Source organism: Fulmarus glacialis, unplaced genomic scaffold (assembly GCF_000690835.1).
Source record: "Fulmarus glacialis isolate BGI_N327 unplaced genomic scaffold, ASM69083v1 scaffold9219, whole genome shotgun sequence".
NCBI classification, from domain to species: Eukaryota; Metazoa; Chordata; class Aves; order Procellariiformes; family Procellariidae; genus Fulmarus; species Fulmarus glacialis.
In genome coordinates, this window is record NW_009232657.1 from 4,087 (window position 1) to 22,274 (window position 18,188).

General features: G+C 39.9%; 1 protein-coding gene across 1 annotated transcript in view; it reads left to right on the forward strand.

Annotated features, from left to right (window-relative positions):
• The window catches only part of LAMA3 (laminin, alpha 3), a gene marked incomplete at its 5' end in the record, with an annotated part of 37,466 nt that overhangs the window by 2,789 nt on the left and 16,489 nt on the right, over positions 1 to 18,188 (forward strand). The window contains 16 exons of the mRNA XM_009585002.1: positions 1,106 to 1,215; positions 3,113 to 3,193; positions 4,594 to 4,700; positions 7,318 to 7,368; positions 7,743 to 7,894; positions 8,430 to 8,540; positions 8,640 to 8,751; positions 9,312 to 9,479; positions 10,631 to 10,827; positions 12,265 to 12,381; positions 12,928 to 13,082; positions 14,432 to 14,573; positions 15,146 to 15,245; positions 15,636 to 15,752; positions 15,836 to 16,015; positions 17,819 to 17,961. Of these exons, the coding sequence (XP_009583297.1) occupies positions 1,106 to 1,215; positions 3,113 to 3,193; positions 4,594 to 4,700; positions 7,318 to 7,368; positions 7,743 to 7,894; positions 8,430 to 8,540; positions 8,640 to 8,751; positions 9,312 to 9,479; positions 10,631 to 10,827; positions 12,265 to 12,381; positions 12,928 to 13,082; positions 14,432 to 14,573; positions 15,146 to 15,245; positions 15,636 to 15,752; positions 15,836 to 16,015; positions 17,819 to 17,961 (2,043 nt within the window). The remainder of the gene's footprint in view (positions 1 to 1,105; positions 1,216 to 3,112; positions 3,194 to 4,593; positions 4,701 to 7,317; positions 7,369 to 7,742; positions 7,895 to 8,429; positions 8,541 to 8,639; positions 8,752 to 9,311; positions 9,480 to 10,630; positions 10,828 to 12,264; positions 12,382 to 12,927; positions 13,083 to 14,431; positions 14,574 to 15,145; positions 15,246 to 15,635; positions 15,753 to 15,835; positions 16,016 to 17,818; positions 17,962 to 18,188) is intronic.

An 18,188-nucleotide genomic window follows, 5' to 3' on the forward strand; every position in this document is an offset into this window, starting at 1 on the left:
CTGCTGCAAAACATGGTAGTAGGGTCTTCAACCATAGCCCTAAGCCATCTAAATCCATGCAGTGGGAGTGCAGTCCGCTCAGTGACTGCTTCCAGCCAATTTCCCACTTTCTTTTTCCATCTTTCACTCTATTAGTACACCCTCAGCTCTGTGGGACACTGGATCAGTCTGTTGCGCATTGAAGAAACAGTTTTAGAACTTGAGAGCTTTAATGCCTCTTGAGTGTTGGTCACATGGAATTTTTATGGCTGCTCAAAAATGTAGTTGAACAGCTTCTATTTTAAATTAGCATCGCTTTAGGTAGCGCAAAAGCAACTTGCTCATTCCTCTCCCCATAATGTATAAATGTAGAATCATAGAATCATAGAATCATTTAGGTTGGAAAAGACCTTTAAGATCATCGAGTCCAACCGAATGTGTGTGACAATTAGACAGCACCAGGAATAAGAATGTTTCTAAAATAAGATACAATTCCCAACAGTTTTATCATGGAAAAAGTGGCTCAGCTGTATCAGTTTCAATTGTTTTCCTAGTCTCTGCTTTTCATTATTTATTCCAGTTCCCCCAGATAAATACAAATTACATATACACTGGAGAAAGTACATGAAATTCAATTCTGATCTGAATCTACTAAGAGAAATACTTCTTATATTAATTTCATGGGATTTTTTTAGGAATGTACTTGGGCTCAATTAATCGCATGCTTTTAAATTATGTCTGCCTTCTAATTAGTGTTAAAATGCAAAATCTAAAGTTCCGTTTAAACATAGTGATTTTTAATTGAAATACCAAGACAGAGAGAGTGCATTAATGGAATGTTCCTTAACAAACTGCATCTGATTTAATTTCTTTAAAAATATGTTTAACGCTGCTTATTTATCTGTTGCTTTTCCACAATAGCCAGCAAATTGTGCTTTCTACAGTTAGAGAATGACTGGAATCGATCTATCCTGGTTGTGAAGGTAGTTTGGCAGTAAATGCTTGATTATGTGGAAAGGAAAGAACATATCCTCTGAGTAGATTGGCTATACATTCTTTTAAAATAATAATAAAGCCATACTGAGTGGTAAAGCACTGTTAACTGTCTTGCTTGTTTCTTTCTAAGAACTGTCAGTATAATACCGCTGGGGAGAAATGTGAGCGCTGTAAGGATGGTTATTTTGGTGATGCCACTCAAGGTTCCTGTCGGGTGTGTCCTTGCCCTTATACAAACAGGTATAGTAAAAGGTCATGAGTAGTCAAGCAGAGGGTAAAGGGGAGGGGAAAAAGAAAAAAAAAAGAAAAAAAAAACCAACCCAAAACCCGGCTACTGTAGGAGGATAATGATAGTTTTCTGTGTTCTCATATCACCCAACATGGTGGGGCATCATTTGAGGCATGTTAGACCAGCAGTAACTTGGTGCTCTGTCTCACGACATTGCCTTTTTTAATAAGCTGAGTATTCCAATTCTCACTCAGTTCCTGAACCACAAAGGCACGCTGCTCATCACCTGGGGAAGCCCCAGGCAGTTGTAATGGGCTTATGTACAAAACCACCAGTGACTCCTTCGTAGTGAGAAATAGAGGATGGAAGTCTTTTCCCTTACTGGGCATATCCAGAATCTTTCTTGTTTACTGAAATGCAAGATGTAAGTTATCTTTAGTCTCATGTTTAACACCATTACTCTGGCTAGGACATAAGTGACAGTGATGAAAAAAGCCTTTTATATGAATTCAGAAAATTAGTGAGATGCAAAAATAATATAAAAACATTAAAGCTCTTAAGCACGTATCTAGATTTCTAGAAGAGCATGGTTGCTCTTCAGGTGGAAGCTCCGTTTGAAATGCAAACATACTGAGCTAGAAAAAATTAATCTCTTTGGATCTAATAAGGTTGCCAGGCTTTTAAAATTGGGCAGTAAAATGCATTTTAAATGCATGGTATGTTTAGCCACATTGTTTGTCATCATTGGTCAGTTCCGAAATGTGAAATGTGTTAAATAAAAACAAATACTTTTTTAAAAAAACTAAGCTGTAAATTGCTAAAAGCACCACATAGTATTTGCCAGGTGCATTAGCAAACACCAAGTAGCCTTAAGTAACAGATTTACACTTGCAGACAATAGACAGGTTTTTCATTTATTAGAGAACTCTCTGATAGATCTGTTTTTGACAGCATTGGCCTCTTCTGCAGGTGCTTGCCTGAGGCTGACTGAACATATTTTTAGTCATCTTTTGCTTTAAGAGTGTTGAAATACCTAGGGAGACCATAAACCTGTGCAGCTTCATAGCTGCACATCAGGGTGGTAAATACCATTCCTGACAGAGGAAATGCACCCCACCTGGCATTATTGAAGTTGGCAATTTTCCTCCTAAAATTATTTTTAAAATAATTTTTTAAAAATTATTTTTAATTCTTAGTGCAAACATCTGTCTTTGGTACACAGACTTGCTTTATCCAACTGTTCATAGGTTAAAAAATGGAAATAGCAAACATGGCCTATCCCCGCTTCATCTGCTGCCTTCTCCTTACCAAACATCAGCCAAATAATGGTTTTCCTCCCCAGAGAAATGTGAATTTCTCTTTTTAGAGAGAGCAGACAAAAATGTTCATTGTGTGAACCAGATATACTCTAGAGCTCCCCCAAATGGTGCACAACTCTATTCTGTCTTGGTTAAAAAAAAAAACCCAAACAATATTAGCTACATGAAAACATCCTCTGATGTTTCCATCCATTAAAAAAAAAAGCTATCCAAACAGGAGGACATGTTGTCTAGCATAGGCTATTGATTCTTGCCTAGTAAGATAAAATAGCTACCCATACTTGTTCTATTTTACAACATCACTATTAAGGTTTATTTTAGGCATTCCTTTGGGTAGTGAACTACTATACTCAGTCCAGAGGGTCAGGAAATTATTATTTTTTAGTCTAAGGAAAGAATTTAGAGGAAAAATATGAAACTTCAAAGAATTAGTCACAGGAGTTTATCTAGAGGCAATTAAATTAGCTGAGAAGTAATTTGGTGGTATAAAAAATTTTTAATCTAAAAGTCATTTAACTGAGCTTAGCCTCTAGAGTGTAAAACCTATTTGATGATGTGCTCACAATAATATTTTTGTTTCTTCTCAAAGATTTGCAACTGGCTGTGTGGCAAATGGCGAAGAAATTCAGTGTCTCTGCAAAGAAGGCTATACTGGAGTTCGCTGTGAACGGTAAGTGACTTGTTTCTCAAGACCAAGGTTTCTGAGAGGCACCGTAAAAGGAGGTATGTCTGTATTGGGTAATATATGGATGTATGCATATGCATAGTATGCATACACTTAGGGAGTATCTATTTATATAAGCAGCTGCTATAGTGTGGTGGTGTAGTATAATTCTAGATGTAAACCCAACATTCCCTGAAGAAATGTAAACAATTCTTCAAAGCCTGTTTAGTGACTACACAGTTTTTACCAAAAAGAGAAGTGTCAGCCTCTTTGTCTAAGTAAGTGCCCTGTGCCTTGCCTTACCCTGCACTCTTTCTGATAATAATGACTCCCACTTACTTTGTCCCATTTCAAGTTAAAAACATTCTCCCGTTTTCTCCAATGTACCTGATGGTGCTTCAGTGTTCGTAGTTATCCAACAGCAGCCACGTTAACACCATAACTTTCATCCCAACCCATTCTGATGTGCTCCACAGGTGGAGCGTACAAACACAACGCTGAAGCCATCTCTTTTGCTGGAAGATTGCAGCAGTTTGGCAAAGCAGAAGAGGAACAGCATGGCAGTTTCAGGCAGGCAGAGGAAGCAGTTTCACTGAGTTTCAGATCCAGGGGGAATTTAAGAGTAATGGAGTGATGTTTTCTGGTTTGGAAACTTGAGGCCAATAAGTCATGATGTCTCACCTGAAGACTATACCTCCAGTAGCACATTGTCTTGTGCTTCTTGTGCTTTGACATCTAAGCTGCAGGTTATAGACAGATTTTCTCTTCCAGGTCTAGCTGTACCTCAGCTGCTCATCATGGCCCTTTAATCACGCATTACCACCCCTATAGATCTTACAACAGAGTGACTTCTAGGAATATTAGCTAGCCAGTCTGGACAATATATTTTACCTACAAAATATTTAGGGATCACTCACACAGACTGCTTTGCTGGCAGATGGCAAGACGTGGTATCACTCAGCAGAATGGTGATAATGTCATTCAGTGCCATTGCTGTTTGAAATCTCAACATGTGCTTGCGGTATGATCCTCCTTAATATGTGTTTTCTGGTGGGATCACAGACCAGAAAGGTTTGCTGGGTTAAGCCTTGTCAAATTCTCTAAGTATGTATGTATCTTTGTGCATTATATTTCTTCAGATTAAATGAATTATTCGTATACGAGCATTGTGGGAGTTCTTTTATTTTTAGAAAAATATTCTGCAGTACTTGGAAAGATATTTTTAGCATAGTGCAGAGGATACTGAAAACCAAAAATACACCCTTTTTGTCTAAGTCAAGACATGAAATCAAAAGTTCTTGAAAGTTTCTTCAGGAGAATAGCTGGGTTTTTTTGTCAAGGAAAAGTATATTTCACAAAAGTCGCTTCAAATATTTAATAAAAATTATTTGTATCTCTTTATTTAGCTGTGCTCCAGGATATTTTGGAAATCCACAAAAATATGGAGGCTACTGTCAGAAATGTAATTGTAATAATAATGGACAGCTGGCTAGCTGTGACCGCCTGACTGGAGGTACGTGAGGGCCTATGGACATGGAAGGGAGCGTTGTTTTCTCTCTGGGAAGCAGAGAAGGAAGGTACTTAAATCAGTTGAACTGAAGGAAAGATGTAGACTTACAGGAAATGCAGATCATTTTTAACAAAAAGTAAGGTTCCCTAAAACATAACACCATGGTAATACAAGGGCTGTCCTGAGCAATTGAGTTCACTCTTGTAAGCCATTTTATCATGTATTTCCCTTCATAAATACTACCAATTTTATTTTGCTTTTCTGTTTCACGGGTGTGTTTTTAAATGCATTATGGTTTGTCTTCTGACACGGTTAAGTCATATCTTGCCAATTTTTGTTATGGGCTTATGAAACTGAGCAGTCTCAATATGCCTTTTTAAAATGTATTTGGGACAGATCAGTGACATCTTCAGAGTCTGCATCAGGCACTGCTGTCTTAGGTATCCAAGCTAACTGTGTTTACAGTGGAAGTTACGACCTGACTCAGGAGGCTGTTTTATAAATCCTGCTATACACCATTCTGCCATCTAAGACATCCATGATTTTCCCAGTATCAGTCACGTGTACTGCACTACTAGTAAGCTCTTATAAGAATATTATGCCATTGGCATATGTTTGCCTTATCTTTTATAATTCTGAAGTAAAGGGCCTGAGCCTACATTCCTCAGACAATTCACTTCAATCCCTTGGGATACTAATTTCTATTCAGAAACACCTCATAGGCCACTGCTCCTGAAAAGGACCTCGATTCTCCCATGTTTTCATTCCTCCATAAAATTACACTTTTCTTTCCCTGTAGGCAGCTTTTCCTCCTCCGATGTTAGTGAAGTATCAAACTAATAACTCCTAATATTTCCATGCTCTTCATTTCTCTGCATTGCTCTTCGTACTGCATTCAAATGACTGCCAAGGATCACCTTATCTTTCCTTGGTCACAGAAATCAGAAAACCAGCAAGTGATGTAAACTGCTGTTGGCAGCTGGTGCAATTTTTCAATAGCTAGTTCTCACTTCATATTTCATCATTGAAGTAATACATCTTTATTATATTTATACCTTGTGTGGAACAGATCCAAGCATTGTTTCATGTTTTGTCATTCCTTTCTTTTTGAAGCAAGAGTTTGCTAGGACAAACTAATCCATAGGGCAAAAATTCAACAAGCCGGTTTGTTTTCAGTTTGTCTCCAACGATATATTCTGATCTGCCATCTCTTTCTCCACATTAGGAGTAAAACCCTCTGTGATCATCAGCACAGCATGTTCTAGCAGGTTTCTTGTGTGTGATGTTCAGCACTTAGCCAGACTTTTTCATTTCACCATTTCTTGGCTGATGTTGTTTGTGCACAAGCTGTAATAATAGTTTTATTTAATTGGTACTTCACAGCGACAGCTGAAATGTGTTTGGTGTTAGCTGAATTACAGCAGAACTGCACGGGTATTCGAATTTTGGAATAATTTCTTCGTTCTCTTACAAATATATTCTTTGTGACTTGTCTCCTTTTGGCAGCAGCGCTCACTACCAATCCCATTTTACTTCCTGATGACTTAATGTGCAAGTGCCAAAGGAAATGGCACAGCTAGGCAGTTTGTTCCAGGCTGTTTCATGCTGCTGTTCAGGTCCAATTTTATCACTGTAACCTCTCACAGTTGCAAGCTGTTGTTGACTTTTGACAGCAGCAGCCTATACCCTCAGTGCATCCTTTTCTTTCGGAGTAAAAGACGTGGACAGCCCTTTTCATTTTCAAGAGGAGATGAGAGTTTGGCAGTAGGACCAAGCTTGTAAAAGGGACTTGGGCATCAAGACGGGGAGATTCCTGTCCTATATGATGGCACTTTTGGGAAGCGGTTCCTCTCCTGCCTCCTAGAAGTTAGGATCCCAGGATGCAACAATCCCATTTGCACCTGGAGACTGTTAAGCTTCTTATGACGGGGTTTGTGAAACAAACAAACCAAAACAGCACACTGGGCAGGCAGTCACTTGTGCTAGCTTGTTGGAAAGTCTGAGGGCAATGTTTGTTATATACCACCTGTATCTGTGGTCCAAGCTGCATGCCTTGGGTTACGTACAGTGCCTCCTTCCGTGCATACAGTGTGGATTTCTCTCAAGCTTGATTAATTCCTTAATCTTGCAAGCTGTGACAGGTATGAAGGAAGGCCATAAACATTTCTCAGTTCCTTGTGGGTAAGACATCCTTTGGGGAATCAGAATCTGTAGTTTGAATGTGGATGCTAAAGTAGATAAAGGGGTTTGAACCTATGTCCCAGGTAAAATTCTTTGATCCTGGTGGTGGTGTTCTAGGCAAATTCTAGCAATACATTCAGCACACTTGATGTGAGAGAGCCTCCTGCTGCTATCCAAGTAGCATATATTGTGGGGGTTACAGTCAGTTTCCTTTGAGGGATGAAAAAGGTGTTGATCTCAGCAAGGCGTAAGTGGGAGCTGAATGTTTTGGCATGCTCAAGCCTTCTGAACATTTCAGTTCCTTCACAGTGGATATGGATTTGTGGAAGGGCAGCACTGTGTTTTAATGGCTGCCAACCATGAAAAGTGAGGGCAGAAATGCAATAGTAGTATTTCCATAAGAAAACTTCCGTTACTGATGACAGTCTTGTGATTTCAGAATGTTTCAATAACGAACCAAAAGATGTGGATCCAAATGAAGATTGTGACCGTAAGTAGTAAAATAGAACTGCACTTAGATTGCCTTCTGCTGGCTTCGGATACATACTGATGACTCTTTTAAGGGTAGCAGAGTTTAAAAAGTACTGGACACGTCCTGTAATGAATCTTTTAAAAGCAAACATTCAACCAAACACTTGGAAAAGTGATGAAAGAAGTAGTCAGCTAGCCAGATGTAAATGGGGCCTCCTCCTTACTTCTGGCTTTGGTCACTCTCCTTAATACTGTGGGCTTTGTGGTTGCCTTTGTTCTTCAGGCAGCACCAGGTGACAAACATCAAAGTGTTTCCACTGCATCTCATTTCTTAATGTACTGCACCAAATATCAATAATATGTGGTGTTTTCTTTTGCTCGTGCTCCCTCCAGCTTGCGATAGCTGTGTAATTACACTGCTGAAGGATTTGAGCACAATAGGTGATGAGCTTCAGCTGATTAAGTCTCAGCTGCAAAATGTCCATGCGAGTACCCACACACTGGAGCAGATGAGACGTCTGGAAACACGCATCAAGGACTTAAAGGTAGGCACACATAAACAGAAAAGTGGATTTCAGATTAAGTGGATAAGAGCTGAATCTAGGAACTTACACCATCTTTTCATCAGCTTGCAGGGAAACATACATCAACTTTTGATTTTAATACCAGATGCTGACAGCACTGGGCTTCACCTGTTAGAAGACAGCTGTTGTTTCCATGTCATGCTCTGAAAGAGAATCAGTATCTCTGCTTTTTCTGACGCCTGCTCACCTTGAAAGCTATATCTCTGAGGTTTCCCTGCTGTCTTTTTCCAGCAGTTCATGTCTCTGCATTACCGAAAAACCCCAGCATTGCAATTGGCAATACCAAAATTCATCCTAAAGAAATTTTCTTTGGTTGGAATAGCAGTTTCTATACTCACAGGTAAAAAAGCCCAGGTTTTGGGCAGCAATTGGTCAGCCTTCATGTCAGTAATGCTGCTTTTATTTACCTTGGGTAAAGATCTAACCCAGTGAATTTTTGCTTTTTGTCTCCTGTGTATGGGTGATTTATTGGATTTTTTTCTTTCTTTCTTTTCAGGTCTTATTGAACAATTACCGTTCTGTTGTTCATAATCAGGGTTCAAAGGTAGATGAGTTGGAGACAGAATTCGTTAACCTAAATCATGATGTAAATGCTCTCCAGGAAAAGGTGACTTACCAAATCAATTTAAAAATACACATCTCCTGACTACATATTAGCATGATGTATCCAGATATTTTTAATCTAATCCGTTTTTTCCCTTGCTAGGCTGAAATGAACTACAAAGCAGCTGAGATATTATTTAATAATTTTGGCCAAACTCATCAGAAAGGAAAGGATTTGGTTTCACGAATACAAATAGTTGTCAACAATATACAAGGTAAAAATAGTTTCTAAGCCATAACGTATTTGTTTTATGGAATCTTTTCAGTTTGTTTACAATATTCTTAATTAAGCATGAGAGGTTTTCTTAGAAAACAGCTTCATAAATCAGAATTTAGACATAGCTGTGGAATTCATTCTTCCTATTGGAAATCTAATATATAATGTTAGTTTAGAAGCCTAACTTCCCTATATAGTGAATAGGGACAGAGAAGCTTTACCACAGGGACATTTAGAGCAACAAATTGACTATCCTGACTTTAGTGTGACTTTAGTCTGGGTTGCTACCATAGGCTCTTCTAAGCTAGAAGCTTAAAATTCTTGCTGTGAACTTGGTCATTTGGGAGAAATTTCAAGCCCAATGCCATCTTACTAGCTCTGGTTGTGTGGCATGGGATGCTTTTCAGCTTAATACAATTAATGCAAAATGGATCTGCTTCATTAAGGAATTCAGGAATAAGCGTGTCTTTTTCGGAAAAGAGACCAGCCCTCTCATTTGTGTCTTTTGCACACGCTTAAGCGCATCCCGTCTTTGACTTTGACAATACTTTTTTTCAGTGCTCTTGGAACAAATAGCTGGTACAAATGCAGAAGGTAACAACTTGCCCTTGGGAGATGCTGCCAAAGAACTGGCCGAAGCTCAACGCATGATGACGGAGATGCGAAACCGCAACTTCGGCCAACTTCAAGCAGAGGCAGAGAAGGAGAGAACAGAAGCTCAGCTGCGTAAGGGCCAGTTCTCTCAGCTTCTTGCTCTCTAGAAAGATCAATCTTAAATCTGAAGCATTATTGATTGTTTGGGATGGAGTGCAGGGAGGAGCATTTTGCAATGTATCCCTGGGATCTGTAGCGGTCGTTAGTCAACAGGAAAGTGGTAGTTCTGGAGGGGATTTAAAGGCTTTTTTAGTCTGTTGTGGAAGAAACTGAGTTGAGCTGGGGAAGAAACCTAGTAGATCCTTCTTTAATAACTCGATGAATCTCAGTAAAATAAAGACGTAGCTGATCGTAACGTACTTACGCAGCGTTTTGGTATATTAGAATATATAGGCTATGGCACATGCAGCTATTTTAAAGGAATTACACATGTAATTTAACAACAGATTTTAAGAAGCTGCTAGAGTAGTCCAAGGGCCAGATCATAAAAGGATAAGGACGTTGAGAAGTTCTAATTGCATTAGTTGTACTCCCTTTTATGCTCTCTGCATGTGTTTGACTGAGATGTTCAGAAACCTGATTCTGGACATTAGAGACATCAAGAAGAGCAAAGTCACAGGCTTATCTCCTAACCAGGGACATAGTTGAGAAATGTGAAAGACCTTAAGAGTGATAGTAATTTCCCCTAACTTTGGACTTTGATACCTACTTCTGAGTAACTCTTCTGTATCCTATCTTGTAGGCAGTGAAATGGGCACTTAAGAGTGTGATTCATTTGACCTCTTGTATGTTTTTACCTTCTTTGAAATGAAATGTGCCCGTGTCTCTCCATTGATTACAGAGGAAGCTTTGATGACTAGCGTAGATGTAGATGTCTACATTGTAGATGAAATTGTTGATGAAATTGTGTTAGTTCCATATAAAAAAAGAAAACAATTCAGTATTGGCAGATCACCTTCATCCTTACTTAATTTAGAAATAGCCAAATAAAAGTTTGTCTGTCCTCTGTGTCTGCAGCAGCAAACTTGTGAGCAGATTTGATCCAGTGAGATGCTGAATAGCATCTCTGCTATAGTAACACTGAAATTAGCACTGCAAAGGATGCTCAGTATTTCACATAAACTCAGCTTTCTAATCCTAAATGTCAAGCCCTTTTGAAGGAAGTTTTTTCTGGTTCCCTTCTTCTCTGAACAAAACTTTTCTTTCTGGTCCTGATACTGCAGTACTGGCACGTATTAAGAATGAACTACAAAAGTACCACCAAGAAAATCATGGGCTTATTAAAATTCTGAGGGATTCACTGAATGAATATGAATCCAAAATCACTGACCTTCGTGAAGCTCTGAATGAGGCGACGGGACAAATCAAGCAGGCTGAAAACTTAAACAGAGATAATGGAGTTCTGTTGGAAGACATTAAGGTAATGTCAGGGTTTGGGAGAAGAAAGTTAAACCTCAGGAGATAAGAAGGGCTTTTGATTGCTGCTTTTGATCTTGCAAAGCCAAGTAACGCTAATTCTTTAGATTTTCTCCAAGGTCTCTTTCCATCTTTTGATGTATGTATGGACAGGTATAAATGTAGTCTACTCCCCCTTGTGGCCTCTTTATGTGACCAGGACAGCATGACCAAGATATAGCTCTGATGAGAGCGGGGAAGGAGAGTCTCTGCCTAGCCCTTCTCTTCAGCTGCCACTAGCCTTTTTGTTTCCTAGATCAAATTCCTGATGCTTGATGTACTTTTCATAGTAAGTTCTGTCAAGTATTTGGCTTTAACAGCCATGAAAAATGGGAGCAATAATGTGTGCAATGCTGTTAAATTATTTGGGATTAATATTCTACAGAACTGCTTCTGAGGTCTCATCAGAAAGGTGACAAGAAACAGCTGTCATTCCTAAGCAGTGCTTGATTTTTAGAGCTGGTGAAATAGTACAAGAAATAAGGGCATGCTGCAGGACCCATTCTTTTAAATTAATTGTGGTTTTGCTGAAATATGTCACTGTTTTAGCACACTCGTGTCCATCCAGGTTGCTAACACTGCTTGAACAAAAGAATTTCTACATTCAACCGTCCCTTTCAATATTTAATTGTAGCTTTATGTATGGACTGTACAATAGGTGTGCCACATAAGTACGCACAGTTGTGTTAAAAGATGGATGCATCTGTACAAGTCATAAATCTGATACACTTCTCTGATAGAGAGAGATTTGACATGTTACAATCGTAGAAACCCATCTGAAGAGAGCTAATGGATCCCTACCTGCACCACCACTTGTCTGGCTGTGTTTGTGGTGTGCCATTACCCTGGAGCTGTGCTGTGGGTTGTCACAGGGCTGCTCTAGACCAAGGAGCTTCATTCGTTTTCCCCTCAGAGCTTTCAAGAGGATGAGGTTGGGGAGGTTTCACACCCCCTTTCTGGTGACATCCCCAGATGAATGGATAGTGTAATCATTTTATTTCTGCCTTTGAGAGAACAGAAAAGATCAGGGTAGTCACCAGGGAGCTGTTTTTAAAGTTTCCAGGTTTGAAGTTTCCAGGCTTGAGAGATCAGACACTTAGATGGTCTGTCCTAACAGTTCATCTCAGCTGACCCGTACTACTTTTACTTTTTCTGAGCTCTAATAACTGAACTACTGTAGCCTGCTGCCCAGCTGTATGCTCTACTACTGCAGAGTCCTGAGTTTTCTCACTCTTCTAATCAGTAGAATAGCATTAGTCCCTAAATACTATAGGCATCTGATTAACACAGCGATAGTACCTTTGGTAAATCCTACTGCAAGCTAGATTAGGTAGATACGGTTTTCCCCTGCCTCTCATTTTTAACCCAATCGTAAGTTTTACAACCTTTTCTTTTTCCTCAGAAACGGATTGAAGAGACAAATGTACAACAGAACAGTATCTTGGATGTTCTGAGCTCTGCCCGATCTTCCCTGACGCAAGCTAACAGTGTGCTGGGATTATTGCAGAAGAGCAAAGAGGTATAGTTAACCTTCTTAAGTTAAGGTTAAAAACCCCAATATCTTGCTGTCACTGTAATGGGTAGCCTAGCTCAGTGGCTAGGACGCGAGGCTTATCAGAGCCTCCCAGAAAGGGAAGGATCTCACAGCCCATCCTGGGTGCAAGAGGAGCCTGCCTGCACAGGCTTCTGTGGAAGAAGCTTATTGAAGGTTGTGATGTGTCTGAGGAAGACACTGAACTGCGGATATCTGAATTTGGGAGAATATCTGTGAGAAATATCGTAAATGACTGCGCTGTTCTAGGCAATTGCTTTTAGCACTGTCAGGATACTGGGCTAGAAGGGCCTTTGGTCTGACTCAGTACGGCAGGGTTTGTTTTTACATAATGGGTCTGGAAGCAAAATGTAATGATGAGCAGTTCTTTCCAGTAACCTGCAGAGTAAGTTGGAAGGGAATGTTTTTCCCTTTGGTCTCCTCAGGTGCAAGGTGTATGTAACACTGAAGGAGACGAGGACAAAATCGAACACGTATGAATACAAATAAAATTTTATCTTTATAAACCCGTAGGAATATGAAAGCCTGGCTGCTCAGCTGGATGGAGCAAGGAAGGATATGAATGAAAAGTTGACAAATCACTCCTTATCAGCAAGCAAAGAGCCGTTGGTGGTGAGGGCTGAGGAACATGCCAAATCTTTGCAAGACTTGGCAAAACAACTGGAAGAGTATGTTGCTATTCCTGTAAATGAGCAATTTTTGTACATAACATCCATGGTTGCAATGCTCTGTCTGTAACTTCACTTGCTTTAATGACCGTTTGCAAAGTTAGAAAGGAATTTGGTTGTCTTTTTCTGCTTCTTCATGATGTACAGATGTTTTCTTTTCTTTTTTCCCCATAAACCAGGTCTTCCTGTATTTTTCCTGGTTTTTTTTTCCCCCAGAAGTGGGGACTCCCATAATACGGCTTTATATTACATTATATTGCATTAACACTTTATTAGCTTCTTACTAACGAGAGAAAATCCTCATGTACAGAGTGGGAATATGTTTAAAATATCTTTTTTGTAGTGTTATTTCCTGTACTTATACTCAGGGATACCTTTATGATGTCAATGAATTGGGGCAAATAATTGGAAGAAGTGTTGTCTTGGCAGAGTCTTCAGACATGCCTGTTTAAGCATTAGTGAGGAAAATAATTCCTATAGTTTTCTCATCCTTCAAGGAATCTTCTAGAAAGGCAAAAATATGAGAACCTTGATGTGCATCAAGTGTTTCTCTCTCCATTGCTTGTACTTTACCTTGGAATTATGGGTGATGTTTTGGAGGCCTTCTATGGTATATCAGAACAAAATGAAAAAAGCGAAACCCTGATTTTTTTTTTTTCCTGTGCAAATTGTTTGCATTTTGTCATTACACCGACTAGAAACTCTCAGAAAGTTAAATTCCAAAATACCTAATTCAGCTGGAAAATTCTTGGTTTAAAAAAAAAAAAATCATTAACTTTTTGTTAGCTTTCAATGTGATTTTTTTCAATTAAGAAGAACTGTTCTCACAACTACGAGGCAGCTAATACTGAGTAGTCACATAGCTCATGGGGAGTGGGTACAAGAGATTTGGTCTGTTGTTTTTGATTCCAGAGCTGCTGTACTAGTTCTTGGGGAAAAGCCAAGGGTTGTGTATTTGCTCCATCTTGTGCTCCATCTGCTGCTCCTGTAGGATGCTGGAGCAGCCAGAGATTATCTGGAACTGACGTGTCTCTGGGGGGCTGTGATGGAGGTGGCTTATTGACCTTGTGCCTTGACAAATTCTCACAATCTTAATCATTTAAACACTGCTTTGGAGGCCCACAGTTGTCCTTTTCCAAGCACCTGAACTTACGTCTTCTTCTGAAGAATCTTTTCATATTGGTTGGCCTCTAAGTTTGATATTTTTGCAGTATGAAATTACAGATCTACCTGAAAAACATTTTCTGTGTTGTCATTAATTAGAAAATACTGAGTTCAGGTGGATTCAGAATACTTCTCATAGGCCACAGTCTTTGCTGAAGGCTGTATTTTTTCACCGTTTCCCACAGAATAAAGAACAGTGCCAGGAAGGACGAGTTGGTAGGCTGTGCTGTGGAAGCTTCTACTGCCTATGACAATATTATTAATGCCATCAAAGCAGCAGAGGAAGCAGCCAACAAAGCTGGGAATGCAGCTGACTCAGCTTTATCGGTAAGTACCCATAAGTGGCCAAATGATGGTACACTTGTGGGTTTTTTTTAACTATCAGAGAGGCACCAAAAAAAGACCCATGTGTCTTGGCATGCCTTATTTGTCTGCGGCCAGTATATGAGCTGATATTCTGCATGTTCATGAATTCGTCTTGGTTCAACACTAAACAGGCTAGTTACTGCCTTTCTGATGAGGCTGTCCATATGAATACTAACTGTTCCTTTCAGTGCAAAATAAAGAGATCTGCATAAGGCAAGCCCGGTAACACTGAAGGTGATTTCAAGTATTCTCTTCTACTTTCTAGTAGTAATACCCACAAGCTCTTCAGCAGAGGAGCTGTGTGCTAGTAATTTCTTCCAAATGCCCCAAAATCTATAAGAAATTTGCTAAAGACCAAGGTTGTATTATGCTTAAATTAATCTTAATAATTGTTATTTAAGGTGGTGTTATTCATATGAAATCTCTGCCCTTGTATAGTTGGTTTTTTAAACTGGATTGGGCTCTCTCTTTTACTCTTTAAATTTTAGTATAATTATTAAAGCAGTCTTACAGTCCTGTGCTTCTATTACCAGACTGTGAAGAGGGAAGACCTATCAGGAAAAGCTGCAAAGTTAAAAACCGAGAGCAGTACACTCTTGAATCAAGCACAGGAGACTGAAAGGACATTGCAAGGTACCGAGAAAGAAAGTGATAGTAGAAATGTTGGGACAGCATGACAAGCTTTCATTGAACCATGAATTTTCACAGTTCAGCAAAGCTCTGCAGCACGTATTTAACCAGAAGAGGCTAGTTCCATTACAATGGGACATCTTGTGATAGATATTTCCAATGGCAAAAAGGCGAGACAGTGGACTTCATGCCTCTGCTATGCTATACACCTTTGTAGTACTCCTGTCCAGCAAATCCTTAGCCTTGAACTTGTTTTGCAGTGCAAATGCTCATTCAGTGCTCACTGGCCACATGAGCTATGTAAGAGTGCAGACTGGTGCTGCCACACCACCTTTTCAACAGAGAGGTGGTATTTCTGTTTAAAATTCATACAGGGCATTCACTGTTTTGCAGCTATTGGTCCAACCCTTGAAGACATAAAGCAAAGACTTGATGTCGCTGATGGAAAGAAGAATACACTGCAAACTGATCTTGTCACTCTTCAAAATAATCTCAATGGGATAAACAGAGGTCAGTTACTTACTGATCACTTCTGTTTTGCCTCTTTCATCTATTACTATAAGAATCTGCACATGCATTTGTGTGTGTTTCAGATGACATCGACAGCACCATCACCAGTGCGAAGAACATGGTAAAAAGTGCTGAGGATGTCACAACTAATGTATTGGATGAACTGCTCCCAATTCAAGTAGATGTGGAAAAAATGAAGAGTACCTACGGAAGCACACAGAGTGCTGGCTTCAGTAAAGCATTGATGGAGGCAAACAATTCAGGTAGGTGTTGTATTTGCTGTTGCAGGTGCTATCTGAGACCTGCCGAGTCACTGTTAGGTAAATATGGTCAGTTTTGCAGCAGAAATTTTAGTCATCAAAAAGTTAGGCACCTAGCCTAAGCTAGTATTCTGAGCTTCCTTTATTGCGAGTGGAAAGGGACAGGTACAGCAGAAGGTGATTCAGGCCATCCTGTGGTATGTGTTAAAGGTGGTACCATGACTGGTCTTTAAAGACTTGGAGGCCAGTGGCTAGCAGGGTACCCCAGGTTCAGTAATGGGTCCAATCCTATTTAACATCTTCCTTAATGATGGGGCGGAGAGTACCCTCAGCAAGTTTGCTGATGACACAAAACTGGGAGGAGTGGCTGATACACCAAATGGTCATGCTGCCATCCAGAGGGACCTCGAAAGGCTGCAGAAATGGGCTGACAGGAACCTCATGAAGGTCAACACCTGAGGAGAAATAACCCCATGCACCAGTATATGGTGGGGGCGGCCAAGCTGGAAAGCAGCTTTGCAGAAAAGATCCTGGGGGTTCTGGGGAGCACCAAGTTGAACATGAGCCAGCAATGTGCCCTTTTGGCAAAGGGCGGAACACAGGAGGTTCCCTCTGAACATCAGGAAACACTTTTTTACTGTGAGGGTGACCGAGCAGTGGCACAGGTTGCCCAGAGAGATTGTGGAGTCTCTATCCGTAGAGATATTTAAAAGCCGTCTAGACACAATTCTGGGCAACTGGCGTTAGATGGCCGTGCTTGAGCACAGGGGTTGGACGAGATGACCTCCAGAGGTCCCTTCCAACCTCAGCCACTCTGTGATTCTGTGATTTTCTACTACACTGACTAGAGAAGGGACCTAGACATTTAGCTTAGGCTAGATGTCTGTTAGCTGAAATTAAGTGAAATAGATTGCATAGAGACTGTGTTGAATACAAAATAAGGGACAATCACAATCCCAAAGAGCATCTTTTTTCATCTTTTCAGCAACTTGGTCTGATAAAGTCAAGTGAGAGAAAACATTTTAAATGAGATAAATATAACAGCTAGCCCTGCATGTTATTGCAGGGTCATAAGTCATCCCTGCAGTTACAAGACCGGCTTAGAAGTCATATTTAGAAAAATAATAGGTCTGGATTTCTTTTTACTTGCCTTCTGCATCATAGGGTTGCAATCTGCTAATACTTTCAGGCGTTTTTTTTTTGCAATCACAGGAGATGAAAAATTGTTTCCTGTTTTAATGAAAGTTGAAATTCTCATAGTATCTCCATTTCTCCTGAAATAAACCTGCCCAGATACTATAAGGCTCACTACTGAATTGTGATGACTAGCAACCCTGACACAAGAATATAAGACATGCCCTACTCAGTCAGGCCAGCAGTCTGCCTATCCCAGTATTACTCTCCAGCAGTGGCAGCAGGAGATGCTACTCAGGGAATGCACATAAGCCTGACCTCTGTCTGCTGTCCATTATCCTCATCCTCTCCTAGCATCCACAGTCACTGGATAATAATGTTAGAGAGCACATCCCTGTCTCTTCTATTTAATATTTTTTTCTGGACCTAAATTTATCTGTTACATTTTTGGAAGTGCTGATTCTGTCTGCTTCCACAAATTCCAGGAGTACACAAACCTCGGTATAAACTGCTAGTTTCAGTGAGGGCTTCCTAATACTGTAGGACTAATGAAAACAGTTCTGTCGTCACCCTGCTCACTGCTTTTCTGATAATCATGTAGTGATACCGTATTTTTGCATCTGTTTTCCTCCTCCTTTCTACCATCAATGTTTTTTTTTTCTTTCATTGCAGTAAAAAAATTGACAAACAAACTTCCAGATCTGTTCAGCAAGATTGAGAGTATCAACCAACAGCTGATGCCAATAAGCAACATCTCTGAGAATGTAAATCGCATAAGAGAGCTGATTCAGCAGGCAAGAGATGCTGCAAATAAGGTCTGTCCTGAACATCGCAATCACGCTTGACCTCTGTGGTTTGGACACACAGACGTACTTTTGTTCCTCTTTTTCTAAGTCATTTTGATAAAACCTGTGTGAAAGACCAGACATAAATTTAATTCAACAGCATCACCCAGCACTTAAAGAACTGTGATGACGGGAAGCATAATAATTTGTACATAAAAATGGGTATCCTGCTCCATCCTCCTCCCGTAGGGTTTTTT